Source organism: Stigmatopora nigra, chromosome 17 (assembly GCF_051989575.1).
Source record: "Stigmatopora nigra isolate UIUO_SnigA chromosome 17, RoL_Snig_1.1, whole genome shotgun sequence".
NCBI classification, from domain to species: domain Eukaryota; kingdom Metazoa; phylum Chordata; class Actinopteri; order Syngnathiformes; family Syngnathidae; genus Stigmatopora; species Stigmatopora nigra.
Genome location: NC_135524.1, coordinates 3,996,416 through 4,022,094, shown reverse-complemented (window position 1 = coordinate 4,022,094; position 25,679 = coordinate 3,996,416). Strand labels below are relative to the sequence as shown.

The window sequence follows — 25,679 nt, the reverse complement described above, 5'->3', positions numbered from 1 at the left end:
GGGAGAGGAAAGGGGGAGGTAGAGGGGAGTAGTTGCCATGGCAACTGGAGAGGAGATCACGTGACGTCAAAGCTGAACAGAGTGTGAGAGGGAGGTACACAGCCAGACTGCTCCCATTCACTTGTATAATGCGCAGTCTTTCTATCCTTCTATATCAAATGTATATTGATAAGTACAAATTCCATCCACCTGTTCTTTCTCTACTGGTTTTTCAGAAGACAAATGCCATTCAGTTGTTGCTCTGCAATTATAATTCTTTCAAGACTAATCATTCATCATAACATTCCCATATTGCAATGTAAAAACCTATCCCTAATAAGACATGGGGTTGGTAATTTTTCCAGGGACAGCTTTATTTAGTGGTGCTTAATTTCTGCATTGGAAATAAAAATCAACATACATTTTAGTTTTGGAGATGTAATGTCTCCCACTCATTACTAGTTGAATACAATTTGACATTTATTATCATCAATGGCGTTGAATTGGGCCTCCATTTGAGCACCCCATATTCTCTTGCATGAATCCTGTCAGCTTCCTGAGAATGTGCTGTATTAGCAACTGCACTGTCTGCATACAGACTTCTTTGCAGGGAGATAAGCTGCTTTAAAAAAAAAAGTAGTAAAAGCAGAGCTTGCTTCATTTTAGTGTGGGCGTTCTGCACAAATGCACCGACCGTCCGGGTTATGGCAACACTTTAAAGCAAGAGTTCGTGTTTCACAAGGAGAGGAGAGGCCAAAAGTGTCATCTAAAATTGGCATGATGCTTTATTACTAGGCAAAATATTTCAAAAGATGTTGCGCGATGAAGTTTTATATGAATAGCAGTTGCATGAAAGATATAAACTATAAAGTTGGGGGAGAGAATCTTAAGGGTAGATAGCAAGGTAAGATGAAAAACTAATACAATACTTACAAAAGTTAAACCACAACTATGTCCAATGAATTTGCTCTCTTAATATCCTACAATATATATGCATATGCTACTATATTTTACATAATATTTTCCTGTTGGTTGCACATTCAAGGGTGTGTGTAATTACATGTTTTTATCAGTAGACGGCGACAAAGCGTAGTTTTTCCACCTCCAGTGTCAGCGTGGCGCTTGCAAGGAAGGAAGTACTTGGCATCAATTGCTTCCTTATTGCCTGGCTTCTTTAAAATCGGAGTAAAAGTCATCACATTTGTTGTAAGATCAAAAATAAACAAGGTTAAATGAGAAAAACTACTGTGATCATGTTAGATGTGTGTTTGGTAACGTTTAATGTGAGAACTAGTTGGCATATGTGTCACCATGGCGACGCCTAAAAACGAACCAGGAGGACCAATGGAGGAGGGCGGTGGAGGTGTCTGGTTACTCCGGTCAGCCCACGCGAGTTTGGCTGAAGGGAGGGGTTAGTTTAGTCCGCTGGCGTCCCCCAGCAGTAATGATAACTTGGCCGCCTGCTAGGGAGTGACGCGCGGTGGTTCCAGATCCACGCCAAAACACACGGCTTTTTTTTAACTTCGTCACTGCCGAAGTGAAATCCGGGAAGCAGGAACCGCGCACGGGTTTTGAAGGATTTACTCATCTCTCAAGCCGATCGAAAGCAACCTGTTGCCGTTTACCAGACTGTCCTCTCTCGCCAAGATGTTGCTTTGTGGATGGGATGGCGTCTGGTCACCCTCGAAGCAACTTTAACCACCTTTTGTAGCGTTTCTGAACTCTGGGTAAGTTTGTTTTCCTGCTACTTTTGTCCGATCGCGAGTTCCAAACTTTTTTTTCCACCACACTCAAGCGTCTTGCTAGCTTCTGTTGAGCTAATAGGTTGTGGATCTACTAAAAGAGGTGATTTTGGACGATATTTTAGAGCATGTCCTGCCATTGACAGCCATAGACGTCAAAGACATTTGATCTGGCATGGCTGGTGTTGAATGATCGTGTTATGTTGCCATTGACGGCGATGATCGTCCAATCTATGTGGACTGGGAGGGATGGGAGAGATCTTTCTACACCAGCTCCTCCCAGTCCATACGAATTGGACGCTATAGCCGTCAATGGCAGACAATGATCATTAAAAGCTGATCTGACAGTAGGATGCTTGGTGATATATTTGCCTCAGTTTCATTGTTATAAGTACTCACTTGACCAAATTATGGTGCAGTAAATGTAAAAAAAATCAGTGATCTTAAAAGCTTGTCAGTGGCAATCAATGATTTAATGCAATTAAAACATGACATCTAGATGTATTGCTTGTATCATTAGGAATATTTTGCATACAATAAGTAGTGTATTGAAAATGAACATGTTACAAGTTTGCTTTCCAATTGTTTGTTGCTATATATTCCCTTCCCCCTCCTTCATTAGTATTCAGCAATTCATTGCCATTCAACTGCTACAATTGGCCAGGTCAGAGTTCACCAGTTTTTGCAATACTTGTCAACCAGGCAGAAGGATGCGATTGATGTAAATTCCCATATCGAATGCTGACGGAAGAGATGAGGTAGGTTTTTGTTTGTGTTGGTGCTTGTGTGCAACATAGCAACCCTATAATTAGTGCAAATGAAGTGCTTAAGGTCAAGAATAAATATGGAAAGGAAGATAAACTTGTGTTGGGCCTGGAATAGAATCTGCTCCCATATCCTAGATAACCTATTCCCCTCAAAATAAGTGCACTAGTGTGTTAAGAAGCGCTATCTACATTATACAGCGGTGCAACTGCCCTTTTGTGATAATGCTATCAAAGACTAAACATCCATCCATCACTTGTGTTCATTACAGGTAAAGTGGAAGTTATCTCAGATGATTGATGTGATGGGATTAAATCACTTGTATTTTTTTTTAGGTTTTGCCCTGCAGCACTAAGAAGGAACTCACACATCAGGAAACTCTACATTTTTTTTAATGAAAAACAGCATTTTCATGATACGCTTGCATTTACGAGGCACATTCAAGTTGTGCATTTACAACGTTGCTTGAGTGTTGATACGTACCACAATAATGTCAGTTGAAAGCCAAAGAAATGCAAAATGTGCTTCTTCTTCTTGTGAAAAGGTTGGAACGGTGCCATATAACGTCAAGTTAGATTTCTTTTTCGGGTCTGTAATCTCATGAATTTGAAAGGACTTCATTTGATAGCTGACATAATGGGAGGAATGGCTTTAAATTCTTATGTTTGAGTCCTATAGACCACGCTAAATGTCCAATTCATTTAGAAAGAATTCAATACATACATACAAAACATTGTGTGAGGAAGAAAGTGTCCCAAGAATCCCTAAAAAATAATTAGATAGTGACCAGAAATTGTAATTTTGCCTCACAAAAAACCACAAACAACCTTAGAAAAATCTAACAATGGAAAAAAGAACAAAAACTGCAACAACAACAAAATCACTATGCAAAAAATATATTTTAAAAACATTAGAAAATGCATAAATCATAAAGATAGCAACAGATGGTTGTTCATTCACCCGTCCCAGTCAAAACTAATTGGACATCTTACATCCACCATGGCAGTCAATGAGTAAAACAGTGACATCCTTATAACATAACATCATTATCACCATATCGACATATTGTCACACCCCTAAAAATAAAACACAGTTGGCTATGATTAATGCAAAGTAGCTTGTTTTCCCTCCCTTATTTACTTCTATGAGTCACGACTTCTTTCTTCGTTTTTTTCCCCTTTTTTTTCAAGATTCCCGCTACTGTTTTCTTCACAAGTACCCTGACTTCACAAAGCACAGCTGTGCATACTCTTAGCAACAAAATGTCAAGTGTAGAAAGCACTTTTTTTATTCACAAGAGTGTGCATACTTCAATTCCCTCATGTTTGTATTACAAAAACAGTCCTTGCATCATCCTTTGGAAGCCTATTCCATCATCACATGCATGTTCTGCATCCGAGTTTTAACTGTGCTTTGTTCCAACGTCCCCTTCGGAAAAGCAGTTCATTCAGAGTTTGCTCTTGTTTTCCTGGCATGCACCACGTTCATGAACAAAAAAAATCAGTAAATTTCTTTGCCAGAAGAGACCACACTTGATATTAGGATGATATGAACTCATTTCCTATTTAGTCTGCTGTGTGAAAATTGTGTTTTAGGTCATTTGTGTGAATTGTTGTGTTTTTGGTAAGAGTTGGGGGCGTGAATAATTGAAAAACGTACTTTTTGGGGCGGTTGGAAATGAAAAATGAAGCGTTTTCATGTTCATTGGTAAAGCAGAGCCGTCATTGGCAGGACGGCGGGCGGAAAGGAAAAGCTTCACACTAAGTACAGGGTAAAAGGCGCTATCACGTTTCCAGGATTACTTTACTTGAAGGCCTTGTGACCGTAGCCAAGCATTTGAAAGCAGTGGATTTAGGGGGCTTTACCCTCAGGCTGTTTTTCAATAAACAAACAAATAATAATAATAAAAATATCATTTTGGAAACCTAATAATGCAAATTCTTCCCGGAATTTGTATATTCCCATAATTAATCGATTAGTAAATTGACAGCTAATCGATAGATCATTTTAGGACATTCAAATTAGTACAAATTGTTTGCAATCATTGATTTAAAATGAGGAAACACAGGAAATAATCAACAGTCTTCATTATTAGAATTTCATCATAAAACAGAAAGTTGGCACTCATCATTTACTTTTTTGGGCCACAAAATGATGCGGCGGGCCATATATGGCCCACGGGCTGCTACTTTGACACCTGTGCTTTAGGATGTGACAGTTCTCAATTTAAAGTATCTATGCAATGAAAGGGAACATTTAAAAAATGCTGTGTTTATAGCTTAGATTACAAAAATATAATTGATTGTAAACATTTCGAAATAAAGTGCACAATTGATGCTATAGTCTATAGCTAAAATTATCCTAGACCATTTCGGACTGTATCTTGTCTAGTATTCTGCAAGTCATGGAAAAAAACCAAGAAATTTTCTTATCTGCTTGATAATTTCAAACAAATATAATTTCCCCATCATTTCCATCAAGTAAAGTAGTCATACCCTTGCACAAACATCCCTATTGTTGGTTAAATAAGAACATGAGACATTATTGAGTACAAAAAAAGTTCAGTGCATTCTGGGAAGATTTTAAAGCGTAGCATTGAATGCCAGAAGTGGGTCAGCAGACAAATTAGTAGTGGGGATATCTATCAAGCAGCGTCCTTTTCTCAGAATCCCGCTTTAGAGAAAAGAGTTAATGAGTACGCCTGTAATAGGACTAGTACCGTGTTTATGCAGGAATGCAGGTTATCCATTCTCTTACAGAACGAGAGGCGAGTGGGTTCCTCGCCATCTCGCTCATTAGCCGTGAGAATGGCGAGCGCTGTGAAGACTGATTGTTTGACGGCCCTTGTTGTTTCAACACACTGGAATGTTTTTATCCGGCCCCTGGCCGCAGTGGAGGCCAGCTTTGCTCTCATTGGACCATAGCCCTGCTCATGATGGAATGAAGGCTTTGGAAGTAGACGTCCTATATTTTGTTCGCCGTTGACGTTCCATTCATGCAATGTTTTTTTACACAAATAAAAGTTGATGCTAAGCAAGTCTAAAGTTAGGCGATTTGGTGCATATCGGGAATTGTGGTTGCGGATTTGATCCGAGGAAGATAGGAGTTCATTTTTCTTGACTTGAGCCAAGACCAATGAATTCCTTGGAATTGATTCAGTAATAATTTAACTAGAAATGTGAGTGAGACTGTAAAATAATAATCTGATCTGTCAAAATACACATCAGGTTAGGTTTCCAATATTCTTGTTATCCTTTGTACGGAAAGACATTGTTCGGTCAATAAAGAATAACCCATTCCCAATTGATTTAAATAAATAAAAAGCAAACTATTTTTAGGACCAATTAACAATAGCTTTATTTGCTACTTAAACCATACATTTTATTATTATTATTATAGAAAATATATATTCTCAGTGGGGCGTCTGGGGTCAAATCCAGGTCATGTCCATCTGTATAGAGTTTGCATGTTCTCCCTGGGCCTGTGTGGGTTTTCTCCGGGTACTCTGTTTTCACCACACATTTAAAAAAAACGCTCTAAATTTCCCCTAGGTAGACATTTAGAATGACAAGAGTGCTTTCTAATGGATTATAAAGCTTGTATTGTTGCTGGTTTTAAATGGAGGCGGTCCATATTTTCCTGCCCATGTTGTACCCATCTGTGTGAATGTGGGTGTGTTGCTCTTAAAACTCCCTCGTGGTCAGGTATGTTTCTATTTCAGGCAGCAAAAAGTAGTGATTTCATTTAAAGAGGAGGTCTAAACTTCAAAGTGCTGTGTTGTGCACTTCTAAATTTGTAGTAGCAACTACTATAACTCAGCTTTATGGACATTTTTGGCAAGGTTTGTTGACACGTTTGCCCAATGCAATCAGCAATGTTAGGTACTTGTCGGAATGGCATTTCCAAGTAATGCTATGTGGAAGGGGAATATATATCCTGTCACACATTCTTAGAAACGTTTCTCAAAACCTGCCGTGAAGAGAAAGGTTGGCAACCAGTGTAGCAAGTTTCGAGAAAAGTGGGAGGTGCCATGTATTTTCACTCTGACACGTCATTTTTTTCTTGTTTGTTTGTTTTTTTTAACACAAAGACGTAATCTTCAACAGGGACTTATTCGGATTTTGTAAAAAAAAAAAAAACGTAAATTTAAATCCTTCATTACAAATGATGAAAAGCAAAAAAGATGTACTTTTCCTGGGGACATTTCTTTGAAACTTCAAAGATTTTATGATAGGAGTTCAAGCTTGTTGTGGCATGTCTTCTGGGATGGATTATTGTAAGTAAATGGGCTTTTTATGACTCCTTCTACGACTATCACTAAGGTTTGTGAACGAAATTGTTGCAAATATCATTCTAAAACCAGTCAATAGTCACAAAAAACTTCACATTTCGACTCATTTTAATGAAAAAAATATACATCTGTATCTTCAACACACTTAATGCTGAAGTCCTGTGAGATTGCCTGGCGTCCTATCATTGTGGTTTGAACTGTGACATTCAAGGGGTCTCTTTTCCAAAACTATAATCTCTCTTTAATGATCCATCATCTGCTTGTGGTCATTCCATTTCCAGCATTTAAAACTGCCACTGGCACAAAGTGAAATTCCTTCCTTCCTTGCACATTACACCACAAAGCAAAGGAAATGCATTTATTTTTTTGCCCGTGAAATCAACGATGCTGACTATCTATCTCTCTGCTCCTACAGGAAAGATGCACGTGTCATTGGCAGAAGCCTTGGAGGTCCGAGGAGGCCCACTCCAAGAGGAGGAGGTTTGGGCGGTCCTTAGCCAGAGTGCCGAGAGTCTCCAGGAACTTTTTCACAAAGGTATAAATGTGCAAAATCCAGTTCCAACATTAAAATATTTACTAATAGCTGTGTTCACCACACCATTTTTGGCTTTATTCTCTTATCATGTTTGAGTCATAATTTCCAGTGCAAGTTTTCTCAGTCCTTTCCCTATTTCTTTGGAGTTAGTTTGAGTAAAACCGCCCGCATGCTGACTGACATAATTATAGACTGCCAAAAATAAGATGAAAGTGATATCCTGTATGTGCAGCCTGTTAGTCGCTTATTTTCAATGTGAATAAATGAATTAAATGAATTCATTATATTACAATGGAGACCTCCATACAGACCTTGTTCTCATGTCAAAATAAATTAAATTTAGCTATCAATTCAAGAAATGTTTGAAACTATAAAAATATGCTCTACTTTTATTTACGCAATTAAAACAAAGTTCCACATCTATGGCATGTTATTTCAGCAAAAAAATAACCCACAAAATAAAAATAAGGCACATGTAAATATGAATGAATATAAACTTGAAGAGTCTTTGCTATTTTGCAATTAATTAATGTAATATTTATGTTATCATATATAACATTCAATGCTATCTTTTGTGAGAGAACATTTGCAATACTATTTAACAGGTACAAATCAACTATACAAACAGGTACAATTTAATTCATATATGTACATAATATTTATGTCATCATATAAAACATTCTTGTATACTAAAGAACTAAACATTTGAATTATTCCAATTAAAATGAACTTTTCTGCTGTATTCAGACGGATTTCAAGTATAAAAATACATCTTTGCCAACTTTTTCTTGTATTTTAGTATTAAATTCCGTATGACAACTACATTGAAATGGGCCCCCACTAAATGCTTCAAAAGGGTGGGAGTTAAAACACTGACTTAAGGAAAGTTTTCAGTCTGTAGACACTGCAGGATGTGAGTCAGCGGGCACTACAGGGCTCTCCTCTTTCTGTTGTTGTTTGAGAAAAAAAAAAATGAGCTGGTGCTAACCTGTCAACTCGTGAAACTCTTGCACCTGATTACACTAGTTCTCTTTTTAAAGGGTTGGCAGCCATTCTGTAATGTCTACGTCTGCCATAACCACCCTGACTTCCTTTCAGACATACGGTACAATTAGTACAGAACTTTTTTGCTGAGTATCGTGGTTTTTTTAAATACTTTTTTTTTCATGCTGGTCTTATCAGTGAGGTCTGGTTTATGCTGAGGTAGTGTTTTAGGACAGGCACTCACATTTTGGACTTTTCTGATAAGGGTGCTGCCATATGGCTTTTTTCGGGATGTGATTAGAATTCACATTTTGAATAAGAAAAATATTATGAATAAACCAAATTCTCCTGATTAAAATTGTAGTAATTTTGATGGGTATAAGAATCCGTTTTGAACTTTAACTTTTAAACAAGTGTACAGTTGAGTGTGTTTTCACATGTTAAACTTTACTGCCTCTGAGAGTCAACAGAAACTGACATCCGTGTACAAGTACAATTACTAGGATAATAAAGTTATTAGTGCTCTTTGCCAGTTGCATTTAGGAATTCAGGTAGATTAAATATGGCGTCATGGCAACAGCTCACACACTGTATCCCACGGTCTTATTTATTTTCAAGTTTGATTCCATTCTTTCATTACTCGTGACATTTGCTTCACGCTCTTTTTGAATCTATGAATACTTTTTTTTAAACACTGTTCTATTTGTATTGCTTTTTTGTGTAAACAACAGTAGTTGATGGAAATGTTTACACAAGAATGACTTTCTAGTTGATCATAATTTAGTTTGTGTGATGCAGGTTTGGTCCACTTTAAACACAAAATGAGTTTTGTTACCGATTTATTTAAAATTATTCATTATGGTCCAACAGAATGGTCATATTTGGTAATGTTGATCAAGATCTTGTTTCCTTTTTTTTCTATTCTGACTTTTGTTCTATATTAGAAATTCTCGCTCAAGTATCTTCTCATCTGGATAACAGTACATTGTCTTAGGATGAGCACAAAGAAGCAATAAATATGGCAATTCCTTCAAACAGGAAAGTCTTATTTACACAGTAAATTCCAGCTTTTGGGAGAAAAATGTTTTCCAGTTCATCTGTGTGCTTTTTCTTCTACTTTTTTTCTGTTTCTCTGGGGTTTTCGTATCACTTGGAAGAAAAGAATTTTGCAGCGCTGCTCAAACATTCCTTTGTATATTTTTAAAGCGTACTCCAACCGTGGCGTTGGCTGCTGCGGCCTGGTCGGAAAAAGTACATTTCTCTCCAAAAGGCCATTCCTCTATGCCTTTTGTGCCTCAACAGTTATTTTTTCCTTAGCTTGTTTGTTTACTTTTTTCAATTTAAAATTACAACTTCTCTACTAACAATGTTTACATGAAACACAACCAAATCTGGGAGCTTTGTTAAAGTGATTTTACCCTTTATCCTTGTTACAATACCTCAGATTTGCCCAAGTAGGATGTGCTTGTTTGTCTTTCTTATCTTATCTTCCATGTCATTATCTTCAATTGTGTCTTTTCACCTTCCTCAGACCCCTCAGCAATGGGTTTCATCATTTCCCCATGGTCGCTCCTGCTCATGCCCTCAGGCAACATCTCCTTCACCGATGAGTATCTGACCCAACAAGACCTAAGAGCCTTCACAGCCCCCGAAGTCCTCGAAGGGAACACCCTGACGTCTGTTTCTGACATCGAGAAGGTACCAAAACATTTTCCCCTACAAGCAACTTGGTATTTTGTAATTCAGCAATTGTGTCAGACACCAAAACAAACACTATGAACAACCAATTGGCACATGCCAGTGTAGACATATCATATTTCAAAGGGAGCTTTTAGATTCACCAACTATTAAAACGGTTTGGTGCCTCTAGCTATTGACCTTCAAGAAGTTGCATTCCTTTGGGGCTACTCAGTGTCTTTGAACTATAGACTATGACCACCCTAGCTGTAGTGCCTCATGCATGCTTTGTCATCTAGTGTACAACTATCAACCCCTGCCAAGACCCTCGGAGGGATGGTAGGTGTTGGGTGGTTTTTGGAATATAGCCGATATTCGTCACCTCGCCATTCCTGGATGTCTTTAGTAAACACATCTGGGAACTCAATGTGGGACCAGAACCAAAGCTAGACAGAGTCTGCAAATCACCCTTGACTTACCTTCCCTTTGGCACAGTTTCAATCATCTAGACAGAACCTCTAAGATTTTTAGAATGTGGCATTTATGGCATCATTACCTTTTCCTTCCTTTTTATGTTCATTTACCCGTCACAAAGTCATTGTAATTGTTTGAAGAAACACAATAGTTCAACTGTCCTACTTTTACAAACGTGTTTCCTCTTTAAATAAAGCACTGAATTGAATGCCAATGTTTTATTTTTTTTAAACCACACCCCCACTATTAGAGCATTTAACTCCGGTAGAAACACTGAAAGCGTGTATGACTACATTCCCTTCTCTTGCACAGTCCCGCAAACCTCAACACACTTTAGTGCTGAGTCAGTGTTCCACCACTAGTCCCATCTCTGCTTGCCCCTAGAAACGTTATTCCAGGCTTTGAAATTTTAACCCCCACAATCCTCATTATAACTCTCCCTCGACTAGAATTCTTTTTTTTTCCCCCTCACTGCACTTTTCACATTGTTGTTTTTCTCAAATGGTAATATTTTCAGAAAGTTTGTGGGCGGCTTTAAACGTGTGCTGCGACCTTGAAGTTATGTTGCATTTCTTGGCTATCACACAGTTATTCTTTCCCTTACCAAAACCAACATTTGAAGGGAAGTAAATTTTCTTCCTGGCGACCATTAACAGGAGAAAGTAGGAAAGAATCCATTTTCAAGAGCCTTTTTAGTTTGAAATAATGAAATTATTCATGTTTGTGTGTCATATGTTTTCTCTTGTACTTAAAAACATATCTTTTTATTTTTATGGGGCAGATGCACATGTACTCTTTGGGGATGACCCTCTTCTGGGGAGCAGACTACGAAATACCCCAAAGCCAGGTGACTAAAAACATGGGCAACTTTATTTTTTTCTTCTGGTGTTGTAACGTTTGTTTTTTTGCAAAGCCCATGAAGTTGGGAGAACACCTAAACAGCCTCCTCCTCAACATGTGCGACGATGTCACATTGAGTCGAATGTCGCTGCGTACGGTGCTGGACATCTGCAGCAAACACATCCGAAACTCCACCTGTGATCCTCCCTTCTCTTATGTTCGAAAGCTGGTTCGATTGGTCCTCGGCAGCCTTTCCCAGGTACGTTTTTTTGGAGAAATATCACCTCCTTTACATTAGATTTCAGGTATTGACACTTTGGCAGCCTTTCCTGGGTATGGTATTTGGTAAAGTAGCATGTCTGTATGTACCTGTATGTCAATCAAAATAAACAAGGGCATACATTCTTGTGTTTTCTTCAGCTGGACGGTCTACTGACTGACAGAGAGTCTCTTCCTGAGCGGAGTAAGGAAATACGGGAAAGGCTAAGAGGGAAAGGATTACCATCAGGTAAATGCAATGATAACAAAAACAGTCATTTTGACAGACACTTGGTCTATATAAAATTATTTTATCCTTTTACTGTTGGATATCCATGTGTATCATGGCTAATTTTCTCTGTCAAAAGATTGAAAGTTGTTGAGGAACATATCGAATCAGGTTTTAGTTTTGGAAAGTATGACCAAATCCTTCCTGGTGGTTTTCTGAGAACTTGTTTCCAGACACACAGAAAAAAGTGCAAAAAAACATGGCTCTCATCCCGATTATGTAAGAGTGGGATGGCAATGATTAAAGATGCATATTTCAGATAGCCCTGGAGCTTTGGGTGCCCATGTTTTGTTTTTGTGAATGAATAGCAAGCAGCCGCAGGGGAAATAGTCCCATTGAGTTGTTGATTGTCTCTCTTTGAGGGGGGGGAAATTGGACTTTTTAATTAGTTTTTATGGATGTCAATAAACAGAAATAAATGTGCTTTAGGGTCCTTTTGAACTTTCTTGGAAAGTCTCAGTGGGTTTTAGATGTGGACCTCTGCCAGCAATTGTCATTCAAATTTTTGTCAATAACATCCATGAAATGAAAATAATTCATATTCCTATCCTAGCATACATTACCAGATGCCTATTTTTTCTTCACCAACTCTAAACACATTTTAGACCAATTCCACAATTGCAGCAATACTTTTGACCCATTATTTTTATTTCAGGGTTCACCAGTTCACCTTATTATTTCTCACCCTAATCTACAACTCTTGGAAATGTGTTTAATGTTATCTTTTGATTCTAAACTTATCCATATACAGCATGTGATTCTTCTTCTTGATAAACCACTTGATTTCTAAATAGAACTTTTGTTTTGATGTCTTTCCAGGAAGGAGTGCTGCCCCAAGGGTGCTGGAGCGCTATCGTGCCAGATCTCAGGAACAGAGCTCTCTTAACCGGGGTCTCAGTCGCTCTATGGGGTCCCTTTCAGTTCATGACACCAGGCGAGAGGATGAAGGGGCCGCCCTCCAGTTTCCCCAGTTTGACTATCACCCCCATGACTCTGAATTCCCTGGAGAAATGTGCCCCACACTTGTCTCATTCGATCCCCAGCCCTCCTACCCTTACCTGCACCCTCTTCACCCCCAACAAAAGGGCCGACCAGTCGAACTAGACCGCAGATCTTTACCCTTTCACAGTGCGGACCTGAGAGTGGCGCAGACTAGAAAGTCCTGGGCTTCATCTGTAGACTTGGCCTGTATCGATCCCGAGGCTCTTCGCTTCGGAGCCTTGGAAGACGCGCGTCGAGGCAGCAGCGCGTTAAGCACGCAAACTATCGGCAGGATCAAATCGGCATTTGGCACATCCAAAGAGAGGGATTCTCGTTATTTTGAGTTTGGGGGACTGAAGTTGCGGAACGTGCATCATCTTTCTACCCCGTCGGTAGTTTCAGGCTTGCCTGGTGCTTATGATCGGATCAAGGAACGACAGAGGAAGCTGCAGATGCTACGGCAGGCGGTGGATGGTGAGTCTGTCCAAGTTTAATCTTCATATGATGTTGCTACTAAAAAATAGGCTTGCGAAAAGGCTTCCAAGGTTTCTCTTAAATGAATATAAAAGCCATTTGGTGACACTTTACTTCCAGAATTTAGAAAAAAATGAGCTCTAGAGACTGATTCAATTTGACAAAGTGGAATTTGGCAGGCCTGTCTATCATAACTAAAACTACAGGAGTCTCAGTAATCGATGCCAAGTCAGAAAGTAGAACATTTAATAGCTGTCATGTAGTATTGTTTTTGGTGACACTATCAATTCTCATCTTAAAATACTTTTAGTCTTAGTTATGTGTTAGTCATTTCAAAATGGGTCTAGTTTTTGTTGACTTCTACTTAAATATGTATTGTCTAATTTGAGTTAACAACTAGTTATTTTGTTTTCATCAGGTTTTAGTGTAAAAACAAAAGAAAGATTTCCAACAATTTTGACTGAACGTTAACAGATGATGACACCTTTTAGACGTTTAATCATGAATTTATAGCCAAAAATGTGGAAAGTTAGTATTATAATCCACCCAATGATGTGCCTGACCTCCATTCGAACTAGATGACAAATTCCACTCAATCTTTGTCGTTGTACTTAGTTCCTTAAGCTCCAAGATCAGGTCTTTCCACATAGCATTTGACATCAGCAGCTTTAAAACGATACGCAATTGTTTTCATCATAACAGATATAATGACTCACTATATAAAGTACAATTATATGCGTCACAACAAAGAAACGGGACCGAGAATGTTGCTCAATTTAAAAAGAAAAAAAGCTCCATAATTGCGAAAAGGCTCATGGGCTAATGATGGGAGTCTCACAAAACTGTCATGTCAACTTGTGTGTTATTCAGGTTCAGCCCTTGCAGGTAGATGTCTATCACAATTAATGTCAGTCAAAAAAAACAACTAACAAAACTAGTAGTAGTACTAGTAGTTTAATTCGTACATATGCTCTTCTCGTCTTCATAAAACACACAAAAACATCCAGACCAGGCAAAAAAAAAATCCCTTTCACCAGGTTATAAGAATATAAAGTCTGCGTGGCAGTGCTGATAAGAAGCTGAAATTGACGACTCCCATGCGCACACTTTTTGTGTTTTTTTGGGGGGGCTTTTCAATGCAGCCTTGAGTTTGAGTCACACTAATTACAGGCTTGCTTAATTTTAGACTACAGCGCTCTGTCATACATGAAAACTCATCCTCACCAGTCGCCACTCTGTCCTTATGTCTATTACATCAGCACTGCATATTGCTATGAAATGGCAAAGATTGGACGCCATCTTCGCCCCAACACAAACCCAATTGTTCAACCAGTATTATTTATTGTTTTCCTCCGCATTTTAGGGGTAGTTCTTTGTCAAGTTTCTGTTTCTGTTGATCCAGAGGTTTCTTATGCATTTGCAGGTTTTATTCTATGATAACATAAACAGCCATTTTGGTTCTTTTTACTTTACTCCTCCTCTTTTTCCAGTTATTTTCAGTGTACTTGTGCCACAGAGCAACACAGTTCTTTTCTCCCTCAATTTTTGTGGGTCACTTTTCTCTCTCCCACTTTCCTCACTACTTATTCTCTCTTGGCCAGCAACGTTTTCTTTTATTTAGTCAAAACAGAATACTAACCTACACTTTGCTAGATTGCAATATCCAAACCCAAATTTAACCAAATTTTCTCCACAATCATAGTCTTTGACTAATGATGATGTACATTTATATTTTTAAGAACATTGTCGAGGACTAATCATAAATTGTATTATTTAATTTTTGACCACATTGTTATTCCTTCAGGTAATCTACTTAACCACATTTTTTTTTAGGAGGAAGGCAAAAAATATGTTGCAGGCTTGTGGTTTGCCTGATAATTGTGGCCTTGGTTTCAAGTATGCATTGCCAACCATTGTTCCAAAATTATTTGGATGCCACCCTTCAGTCCTGAAACATACTTATAAAAAAGTATTACATTTGAACAATGTTAACCTTACATTACAACATACAAATGATGCTGCTGAAATTAGTCACTCTTATGAAGGCTGATTTTACAAGAATTAGCTTTCAAGGGTGCTTTACAAGGCAACCACATCTCTGTAAAATTCATACACATGATAGTGTAGCAATTTTAAACCATATCTTCCTTTGAAAAAGACATTCTTAGAATTCCCAAAACCTGATCAAACTAAATCTTTTCCATCTTGAGCTTGGTGTGAATGGGGTTTTCGCAGTAGATGTGTTCTTTGGCTTCTTCCTCTTCTTTTTCATTCTCCTCCTCTCACTGCTTTCTCTTGTTTCCTGCAGGAAATTGATGGCGCAGCAGTGGTCAGTGCTCTCAGGTTTCGCCCTCATGCACAGTGCATGGAGTCTCTCTGTGAATGTGTGTGCCTCAGTCTTACTGGACTAAATCGTGTGTGTGTGTGAATGCATGTGGGTGTGTGTATGCACGGGCATGTTTATATCTGGTTGCTTTCATCTTACCCCCTACCACCGTATTACGCATTCGTCCACACAAGGTGTTTCAATCAGTAGATCCTATTGAAAGTAAATCTGGAGCCTATAATTGCAGTCATGTGTTGCGGATGAGGGAATTCCAAACCTTATTGGATTTTTCCGGCTCTTGGCAGCAAGTCATGTGTCTTAGAGCAGCGGTTGGTCCAATTAAGAAAACAATATGAGTTAAGGTATAACCACTCAAATTGTTCTAATTGTTGGCACTTTGGCATGCTGACTCTAATAAAAGATTAAAGGCTTTCTGTACTCGTGTTTCGAAACAGATGCGATGTAAGATTTTTGCCACCATGCCGTTAGCTATGTTTACCTTTTACAGTACACATTTTACATTACATTTTACCAATCTGCAATCATGGTTATAGATTGGCTTTGGGCATCATGCTTTTGCTGGTACTTCGTCTTCCTTTTGTACAATGGCCGTTGAATTTACCCAATTACTGGGCAAACTATTGCACAAAAACATTGGAGGAAATCTTCCTACCAATCTGGTATCTGCAAACAATGTATTGTCATCAGTCGATTCTTGTTTCAGTTGAAAACTTGTTGGTTAAACTGTCTGTGTTGGATTGTTTTGAGTAAAAACTTGCACCTACAGTGGCCTTTGAGGACCCCTGAATTAGGCAATTAGTTTTTAGTACATCTGCATATGTCTGATTTACAAAAAAAGCTGGTTTTAGTTGAACATTGGCATTAGCGTTTGTGTCTAACTCAATTTCTAGATCAAAATGAGCCTAAACGTGAAGGTCATGTGTTCTTGTCCATTGATTGCAATTGGCCTTGAATGTTAAACTTCTCTGGAAATGAAAAATGTAACTACTTACCAAGTGTTTGGGAAATACTGTTTATCTCAAGTTACTAAATAATTGACAAGTCCAATCACTGCTGGACTTTCGATTGTCTTATAATGGCTTCAATATATTTTTGGGAGAAATCCCTAAGCATTTTGCAACCAAGCCCTTTTGTAAACATTACAGGGCTTCAATGTGTGTATTTTCTGGTTTTAGAGAGAATATTTATAACTGAATACTACATGTGATAGTTTACTATATCACTTAATGTAGTGCATTACTGTGACTTAATTAGCAAAATTTGTAGTCTGCAATTTTCTTTTGTTGGGGTGTGAATTAAGTAAGTACAACTAATTATTGTCTCCACTTTTATTCATACCATCTGGCTTGGCTATTATGCAATATAGAAGCAAGTGTTGGTGGTAGGAATACATTAAGTTGCAGTGAGAGCAATGGCAAGTAGTGTTGGTAATATTAGTGTAGGTTTATGTGTTGAATGTATTACTAAGTGGTAAAAAATAAAGTAGAAAATAGCTGTGCCAGTAGTAACAATTTTAGTAGTTGTATTGGAAGTATTTGTATTTTATTAGGGATGATAGTGAGGAGTATGTGAATGATGAAACTGTAACATCATTTGGAAATGTCGGCAGTAAAAAATAACAAATACTAATGAGCATTGACATCGGAATACCATGCATTTAAGTTATGTAAGCCCGGAGTGATACTGAGAAGCAGGACTTTCAAGTTTTGACTAAGTCATCGCAGTAGAATTCGTTTCACTTCATGTACTACATGTTCAACCAGCGGGCCATGACAACACATGACAGGCATGCATTCTTCAATGTCTAATCCATTTTTGACTGTTACCATCAAACCTCAACGATTGTGAATGAGGAATATTATCAAAACACACCTCTGTTGAAGACCAAATAATGTTGACGAAAGATCCCAAAAAAGCTGAACTGGTCTTTTTTAGAGGATGAACGCTTAACTCTGGTCCTTTCCCCTCTCTTTCCAGAACCGAATCTCACCCACCACAGGCAACACAGTGATTACAGTTCCTCCAGTGAAAGCCCCTCAGTTACGTCCTCTGACCCTGACTACAGGCAAGGTAAAATTGCCATATTTTTTGTGCGCTTATTATTTCATCAGATGTTGATCAGCTGTAGAATGCAATGCAGATGCCCATAGTTTTTCTGCCATGTCATCCACAGGGAAGAAAACGTCTGAGGCGAAACGATTTGGCTCACAGCTAGGACTCGCTTTGGAGCACGATTCCCTGTCCCTCACCAGTCATAACGCCCAGAGGCACAGGTGAGATGAGCTAACAAATGATATGCCACAATACACACAGTGCTTGGAACATGAAAAATCCTTTAAAAAATATCAAAAGATTGTTTTACTACGGTGGTTAGCATGTCCGCCTCACAGTTTTGAGATCAAGTTTCAACCCCCTTTAGGTTCTGAATTTCCCATTTAAGGTTTGCATATTCCCCCATGCATGCGTGTTTTTTTTCGAGTACTCCAGTGTCATCCCTCATCCCCAAAACATACAATTAGAGTTTGTTGACCACTAAAATTGCCCATAAATATGAGTGAATGGTTATTTTGTCTTGATATGCCCTGTGGTTGGCTGGAATATAATCCCCTGATAGACTCCAGCACCCCCACGACCACCCAAGAAACTGTGGTATGCAAGCCCCCACTACTATTACGTCTTTAACATACAAGTATATAAAGAAGTTTATCAGTTCATGTCAAATGAGGGTGATGTCTTATTCGTATTTTCCTTGAGACTGTCAAATTCCAACTACTATTTAGAACATCACCAATGTTGCAAGTTAAGCTGTCTTGCGTAAGATTTTTTTTTTTTTTTTTACCTGAGCTATGAGAGCTCTGTGGCGCTGATAAGTGGCAGATAAGAGTAGAAAACACAGCGGGTGTTGCAAAGCGGGGTCAGCCCCCATGCTTGGACAGTGAGGTCATCGGATGTACTGGGGCTTCCGCATTGAGAAACCTCTATCTCACTAATCTATGGGTATTAGAGAGCAGATCTGTCTGTTGCTTCCGGGGAAACAATGTTAACATTTTTGTCACCGAGCACAACAATCCTTTCACAGGCGGCGTAAAAGTTTGACAGGTTTTCTTTTTTTTTGGCCTGTTTTGTTTTTGTTAATTGGTTTGCACCACCCTCTTAGGATTCACAATTTTTCATTGCTTTAAAACAAAAATTGAAATAAATTCATTTACATGTAATTATTATTTTTTCATTTACATGTAATTATTATTTTTCATTTACATGTAATTATTGATATTTCATATAATTATTTCTCCATTTACATGTAATTGTTATTTTTCCATTTACATGTAATTGTTATTTTTCCATTTACATGTAATTATTATTTTTCCATTTACATGAAATTATTATTTTTCCATTTACATGCAATTATTATTATTTGAAGTAGATTTTTTTTTTTAAATTTCTAATAATTGTTTTCATTTTTATACCACCTTAATTCAATAAAAAAATGCAGTTTTACATTAGTTGCTCGTTAGGAGAGATGTCAAGGTGTTCACATCATAAAAATTACATGCAAATTGATTTCAATTCAAATGCATCAATACATTAGCTACAAATGACTGTGACATATATGCATTCCCTTCTTATTCTCCTTTTTATTGCCTTCCATGCAGGCTATATGAAGGAACAACGGATGAAAGTCTGGAAGGAACTGAGCTTCTCCTGCAGAAGCAAGAGGAGGAAGTGCAGCGTCGCTTGGCCAACAGGTTGTCTCGGGCCAATCTCTACACCTTAGAAGATGCCTTGGCTGCTCCTCACACATCCTTGTTGGAACTCCGGGACCCTCTGTACACGTCATCAATGCCACTGCATCGAGCTAAGGTCCTTATTTCCTATTTAAAGATGGCTAAAAACAAAGAAATGTGACAGTGAATGAGTTAAAAGGACTGTTTTAGAGTAAATTGGCATACTTGCATTTGTCTTTTTTCTTCTCCAATGTTTTTTTATAAATGGCACAGGGAATGGAAGGTCAGGCTGGCAATTTTCCCTTTTTTTTTGGCGGTTATGTCAGAGCTAAATCCAAGGCAGAAAGCCAGTTGAAATTGTAGCCAATGCCAAAAATATGGGACGGAACGTACTCACTTGGCTTATGTCAAGTTGTTTGAAAACTACGTATCCAATCATAATACTGTATTTTTAATGTTTTTTTGACCTCACAGCTGTTTCGCGGGCCAGAATTTGTGAAGATGGCTAGTGAACCCAGTGTTGCACTCAACGTTTCCTCTTCCATAATGGTGGGAATACATTGTTTTGTAGTTAAAATTGACGCATTAGTTCTTCAGGGATATCATTATTATTTCTGATTCTAGAAGCGGAAGGGCGAGGAAGTACAGAGGAAGGTTGGTGTCGTGCTGCTGAATGGCCAGAAATTGGATCTGACCTGTGATATCAAGGCCTCGTGTAAAGACGCTTTGGATATGGTGATCGCCCATGTGGGCCTGGTAGAACGCCATCTCTTTGGCCTGGCCTATGTGACAGGTATAACACTCGCTTCTGTGTGTATTATTGGGATAAAATTACATGAATTGTACTCACTTTGATATCATCTCCATCCCTCAACACAGATAACGAGTATTTCTTTGTAAATCCTGATGTCAAGCTGTCCAAAGTTGCGCCTGAGACTTGGAAAAAGAAACCGGACGTGCCTTTTAACCTTTTCCTGCGCATCAAGTTTTTCGTTGATGACATCAACCTCATTCAGTGAGGGTTTTTTTAATGAATTTAGGTTTCTTTGTAGGGTACCCCTGCATATTTGAATAATTTCATTCTCTCTTTGGATAATAGACATGCAATGACTAGACATCAGTACTATCTACAACTGAGGAAAGACATTTTGGAGGAGAGGCTACGCTGCGATATGGAAAATGCTCTTCTGTTGGCCTCGCTGGGGCTTCAGGCAGAGTACGGTGACTATCAACCTGAGGTACTTCACTTTCTTGATTGAGTACCTAAAATATTACAGGAGCAGAAATGAGGGCAAAACAGCCTTATTTTCTTGTAACAAATGTCCAATATCTGCACATATCATGCTCCTTTTGAACTTGTCAGGCACAAAATAACAAATATGCCTTTCTCTATGCGATAGATCCACGGAAAGACATACTTTCGAGTGGAACACTATTTGCCTGTGTCCGTTTTGGACAAGATAGACCAGACGACAATCAAGGAAGAGCTGCCCAAACTTCACAGTAACTACTTTGGAGCACCTGAGACGGATGCAGAGTTTGAATTTCTCAAGGTCTGTCAGAGCAAATATGTCAATACAATGGAAGCTTTTGACCTTTTGAGTTTTTTCCTCAACACAATGCAATGAATCCATAATGTCGTCTTGTTAATGCAACATTTTTTTTTGCTTTTTATCCCCAAAGATGAGCCAGAGGTTGACCGAGTACGGAGTTCATTTCCACCGCGTTCTTCCCGAGAAGAGGTCACAGACGGGAATCATGCTGGGTGTCTACACCAAAGGAGTCCTTATTTTTGAAGTCCTAAATGGAAACCGAACCCCAGTGCTTATATTCCCTTGGAGGGAGACCAAAAAGATTTCTTTCACAGTAAGACGCCATTTCTTTTTGCATGTAAATTCCTGCTACTCTAAACCCAATTTTCCTCATTCGACAGAAAAAGAAGATCTGCCTTCAAAACGCATCTGACGGAATCAAGCACGTCTTCCAGACGGACAGCAGCAACACGTGTCAGTATCTTCTCCAGCTCTGCTCTGACCATCACAAATTTCACCTGCAGATGAGAGCCCAACAAAGCCAGCAGGAACTTAAGGATATTGGTAGGAATTATTTATTTTTTGGGGGGCAATCAATCGTGACCGGTCTTTTGGTCGCCTGTCTTTTTGTCCCTTTTGGTCGCCAGTCAAATGTACTTAGATATTAAACAGTACTTAGATATTAAACAGCACTTAGATATTAAACAGTACTTAGATATTAAACAGCACTTAGATATTAAACAGTATTTAGATATTAAACAGTACTTGGATAGTAAACAGTACTTGGATATTAAACAGTACTTGGATATTAAACAGTACTTGGATATTAAGCTCTCTTAGATATTAAACAGTACTTGGATATTAAGCTCTCTTAGATATTAAACAGTACTTGGATATTAAGCTCTCTTAGATTTTAAACTCTCTCTCTCTTAGATATTAAACTCTCTCTCTCTTAGATATTAAACTCTCTCTTTCTTAGATAATAAACTCTCTCTCTCTTAGATATTAAACTCTCTCTCTCTTAGATATTAAACTCTCTCTCTCTTAGATATTAAACTCTCTCTCTCTTAGATATTAAACTCTCACTCTCTTAGATATTAAACTCTCTCTTTCTTAGATATTAAACTCTCTCTCTCTTAGATATTAAACTCTCTCTCATGTATAATTTTGAAAGCTGGCTTCTACAGTAAACTCTCTGTCACCATTTGACCGGCAACCAAACGTCCGAGCACCTAATCAATCACTAAGACTTTTTGATTCATTAGTGTCTTTTTCTTCCTAGCAAACAGCCCCTTAACTGGATTGCAGTGCCCTACTGAACGTCCACCCGCAGTGAGCAGAACATTGAGTTCAGGCAGCCTGGCCCCCGCTCTGTCCACCCACTCCAACCCAGAGCACCTGAAGAGAATCTCTAATTCTGAAGTGGCCCTCAACAAGGCGTCATCCAGTTCCATTTTGATCCAGGACCATCTTAACTTTCCCGGACTCCATCCTGCAAAGGGGCCTGCTAATCCTCGGGCTATAAGCCGCTCCCTGCACAATCTCGGGCAGACACAGGAAGCCCCCGTGCAGGGTGCGACGGAAGCTCGTAGCGCCGCACTGATGCGGCTGCTACACGGTCAGCTCGCCAGTTCAGACACGGATTCGCTCTCTCAACAGACCAACACGTGAGTTTGTGCTGAAGTTGATTTATTTCTCTTTTCATAGTAAGGAGGAAGAATAAGGCTCTCAGTAAAAAAAAAAGTGTGGATAACTGAAATAAAAAAAAGAATTACTAAGAACAACAGCTTCTTTTTATGAATGATCTGTGCTTTGTTTCTAGTCAAAGCCAGTGCTACTTCACTGGATTTATGTATGACATAACCAATTGATGAATGATGAACCAATTGATGAATGATGACTTCATAGTCCCACACGTCTCTAATGCGTACAGTGACCCCTAGTGGCGTCGAAGTAAGACCGTTAACCGTTTCTATTTTTCCTTACAACAGTCCAGCTTGGAGTCATGTGGAGTCCAAAAGAGAATCGGACTCTTCTTCTATTGAAGATGCAGGCCAGGCTTATGTGATGGGTAAATTTAACAAGATATGATATAAAGTTTTTTTTGTTTTGTGATTTAAAAAAAAAAATATTATTTATCTTTTTTAGGGGTTAGTATGCACAATTCTTCTGGACTACCCTCCACTCCAACCTCTGCAAATGGTATGTTTAGTCAAGATACAAATATGATGTATGAGTAGTTCATATTTCATCAATATTTTTTTAATCTATTCTCCAAATGACCATTACTTTCAATACAATGTCATTATTTTATTGCATATATATACTATAAATTCAAATAAAAACAATCACCTATTTCTTCTTCTTTATTAGATTCCCTCAAGAAAAAAGTGAACGCTCTGCCATCTCCTGAAAGACAAATCACATTTGTAAATCTGAAGAAAGATGTTAAATATGGCCTTGGTAAAGACATTGTTTTCTTTGTTTTTTTTCTTTACATTCTGTACTTGACACCAATACGTGTATATGCAGGTTTCCAGGTGGTAGCTGAGGAGAACTCTGGTCCCACTGATATGGGGACCATCATCAGTTCTGTCATGCCCGGGGGTCCTGCTGATGTTAATGGTTATCTAAAACCAGGTATACCCTGTTTACTTTCTCTTTTTCATTGAAGTTCTGCAGGGATGGAACATATTTTGACACATATATTATCATTATCATTAATATTCATGTGTGTCATTGCAGGTGATCGCCTGATTGCTGTCAATGACCTGAATTTGGAAGGACTTTCCCATGCCACTGCTATCGAAGTACTTCAAAATGCTCTGGATGATGTCATGCTAGTGGTGTCACAGCCTAAAGAGAGTCTCTCTAAAGGTATTATTTCAAAATTATGATTTATAAGATGGGCTGAAACAAGTACCACCTCAAAGAGTACTTCAAGGTGGTCGGAAAAGAAATTGCATGATAACTTTAGAATGGGTTTAGCCTATTTAATCTATATTCATATTATACGACAATAACAGAAAGGGTCTGAATGTCATAACTATGACAGACCTTTGAGTTTGTCTGCTTTGGCAGAAATCTGTAGTTTTCTACACATTTTTCCCTTGTTTTATTTTCATGACGTGTCCAGATTCTTCACCTGAATCTTCACCAGAAAAGACCAAAGCTTTGGTGGCGGCATTGAAGTCCACTCAACAAGAAATGGAAGTTCCTTCAATAGATCCCACAGCAACAGTGAGATCTAGCGCTCTAACTTCATGTCGCCAGCCTTCCCCCACCTTGCCCACCCAATTGAATTCTCAACCCACACAAGACATGATGAGCACCCTCCCAACAATCATGCTACCACTATCAAGCCAAGTCCAAAACTGCCTGGAAAGGGCAAATACCTTACCCGAGTCCAACGATTCCACCCTGGAACCTCCTCCCCCGGCGTTACCCCCCAAAACCCGTAAAACAAAACTCTTAGAAGCGCCAAAGCTTTCCGAGTATTTCAGTGGAGATTCTGACATGGATGAGGAAAGTCAATCCAAAATTCAAGAGAAACAAAAGCTCAATAAGGTACTAATCTATCCTAATATGTGATTATCATTCAAATGTATGTGGAATTGATAGATGAATTCTGCATATTCACTCCTTTTCATTGCCTGCCTTCACTAATTATGACCAGTTTGGTTCCAAATTGCATGTAAGCTTTTTTCCTACCCCACCAACACCAGCTCAAACTTTCCCTCTGCATGTCCCAGCTTGCGCGCATTCACCGTCATGCCCTCTTTCTTCTTGTTGTGTTTGCAGGACTACCACAGGGAACAATTAAATGGTAATGCCTCAGGTGTCAGTAGCCTCCGGCCTGGAGAGTTATTTGACATTGAGCTGTCCAAAAAAGACAGCAGCCTGGGCATAAGTGTCACGGTACTGTTCGGCAAGGTTTTGACCATCTCTTTCTTAAAGCCCCCTTTTCCCCCTCCATCCCTCAATACTAACTCAAATTGGTGCTGTGTTCGGGTTTGCCTTGCTTCCCTGTCGGTGTATCTGGTCTAATTTTGAAAATACTTTGGGGGAATTTGGCTGTCACTTACTTTGCATGCTACTTTTTAAAAAACAGAAAATCAGTTTTGAACTAACGTGTTTGTTTTTGCATTGTTAACAGAGATTTACTGTTATTTTTATTTAATATGTCCATATTATTGGCCTGGGCTCATTTTTGTATGTAATACATTTAATGTGTCAATGCATTAAAAAGTAGTAAACTAGTCACAAAATGGAACAACATTAGAAATAATTCACATTAATGTATTTATTTATTTAAATAAAATAAAATAAAAATTCATAATTGATTAGGCAAGGTAACTGTAGTATAATTTATATTGTTGTACACGGGACTGGTTTGGCCTAATTTTTTTGTTTTTTCCAAAATCTTTTCAAAAATATTCAACATTCATTCATTATTCAATTTAAAAAAAAATAGTCTTTTAAATTAATTAATTTTGCATGCCCAGATACTAGTAGTAATGACAATAGAAGTACCTTTATAAAAATATAATTCCATACACCATCAATCCCCAAACAAAAATATTACCAACATCTATGTTAGGCTTTACATTAACTTTGTTGTCATTTTACAGGGAGGGGTTAACACCACCATTCAACATGGCGGAATTTACGTCAAGGCCATTCTTCCTCAAGGAGCTGCAGAGCTTGATGGAAGGATACATAGAGGTATATATATATATATATTTTAAATCACAAATAAATAGCATTGGTAGCATGTTAAAAGTTA

The 25,679-nt window shown here is 38.4% G+C and overlaps 1 protein-coding gene across 1 annotated transcript in view; it reads left to right on the top strand.

Annotated features, from left to right (window-relative positions):
* The first annotated feature begins 1,412 nt into the window (after nucleotides 1–1,412).
* Nucleotides 1,413–25,679, top strand: part of ptpn13 (protein tyrosine phosphatase non-receptor type 13) — a 31,551-nt gene continuing 7,284 nt past the window's right edge. The window contains exons 1-26 of the mRNA XM_077737211.1: nucleotides 1,413–1,706; nucleotides 7,193–7,312; nucleotides 9,828–9,994; nucleotides 11,229–11,294; nucleotides 11,361–11,546; nucleotides 11,708–11,795; nucleotides 12,654–13,289; nucleotides 17,614–17,706; nucleotides 17,810–17,909; nucleotides 19,290–19,497; nucleotides 19,836–19,910; nucleotides 19,986–20,154; nucleotides 20,241–20,376; nucleotides 20,461–20,599; nucleotides 20,762–20,914; nucleotides 21,045–21,227; nucleotides 21,295–21,457; nucleotides 22,176–22,560; nucleotides 22,885–22,964; nucleotides 23,042–23,095; nucleotides 23,267–23,356; nucleotides 23,426–23,533; nucleotides 23,639–23,770; nucleotides 24,030–24,460; nucleotides 24,695–24,811; nucleotides 25,525–25,618. Coding sequence (XP_077593337.1) covers nucleotides 7,198–7,312; nucleotides 9,828–9,994; nucleotides 11,229–11,294; nucleotides 11,361–11,546; nucleotides 11,708–11,795; nucleotides 12,654–13,289; nucleotides 17,614–17,706; nucleotides 17,810–17,909; nucleotides 19,290–19,497; nucleotides 19,836–19,910; nucleotides 19,986–20,154; nucleotides 20,241–20,376; nucleotides 20,461–20,599; nucleotides 20,762–20,914; nucleotides 21,045–21,227; nucleotides 21,295–21,457; nucleotides 22,176–22,560; nucleotides 22,885–22,964; nucleotides 23,042–23,095; nucleotides 23,267–23,356; nucleotides 23,426–23,533; nucleotides 23,639–23,770; nucleotides 24,030–24,460; nucleotides 24,695–24,811; nucleotides 25,525–25,618 — 4,168 coding nt within the window. The 5' untranslated portion in view covers nucleotides 1,413–1,706; nucleotides 7,193–7,197. The remainder of the gene's footprint in view (nucleotides 1,707–7,192; nucleotides 7,313–9,827; nucleotides 9,995–11,228; nucleotides 11,295–11,360; nucleotides 11,547–11,707; nucleotides 11,796–12,653; nucleotides 13,290–17,613; nucleotides 17,707–17,809; nucleotides 17,910–19,289; nucleotides 19,498–19,835; nucleotides 19,911–19,985; nucleotides 20,155–20,240; nucleotides 20,377–20,460; nucleotides 20,600–20,761; nucleotides 20,915–21,044; nucleotides 21,228–21,294; nucleotides 21,458–22,175; nucleotides 22,561–22,884; nucleotides 22,965–23,041; nucleotides 23,096–23,266; nucleotides 23,357–23,425; nucleotides 23,534–23,638; nucleotides 23,771–24,029; nucleotides 24,461–24,694; nucleotides 24,812–25,524; nucleotides 25,619–25,679) is intronic.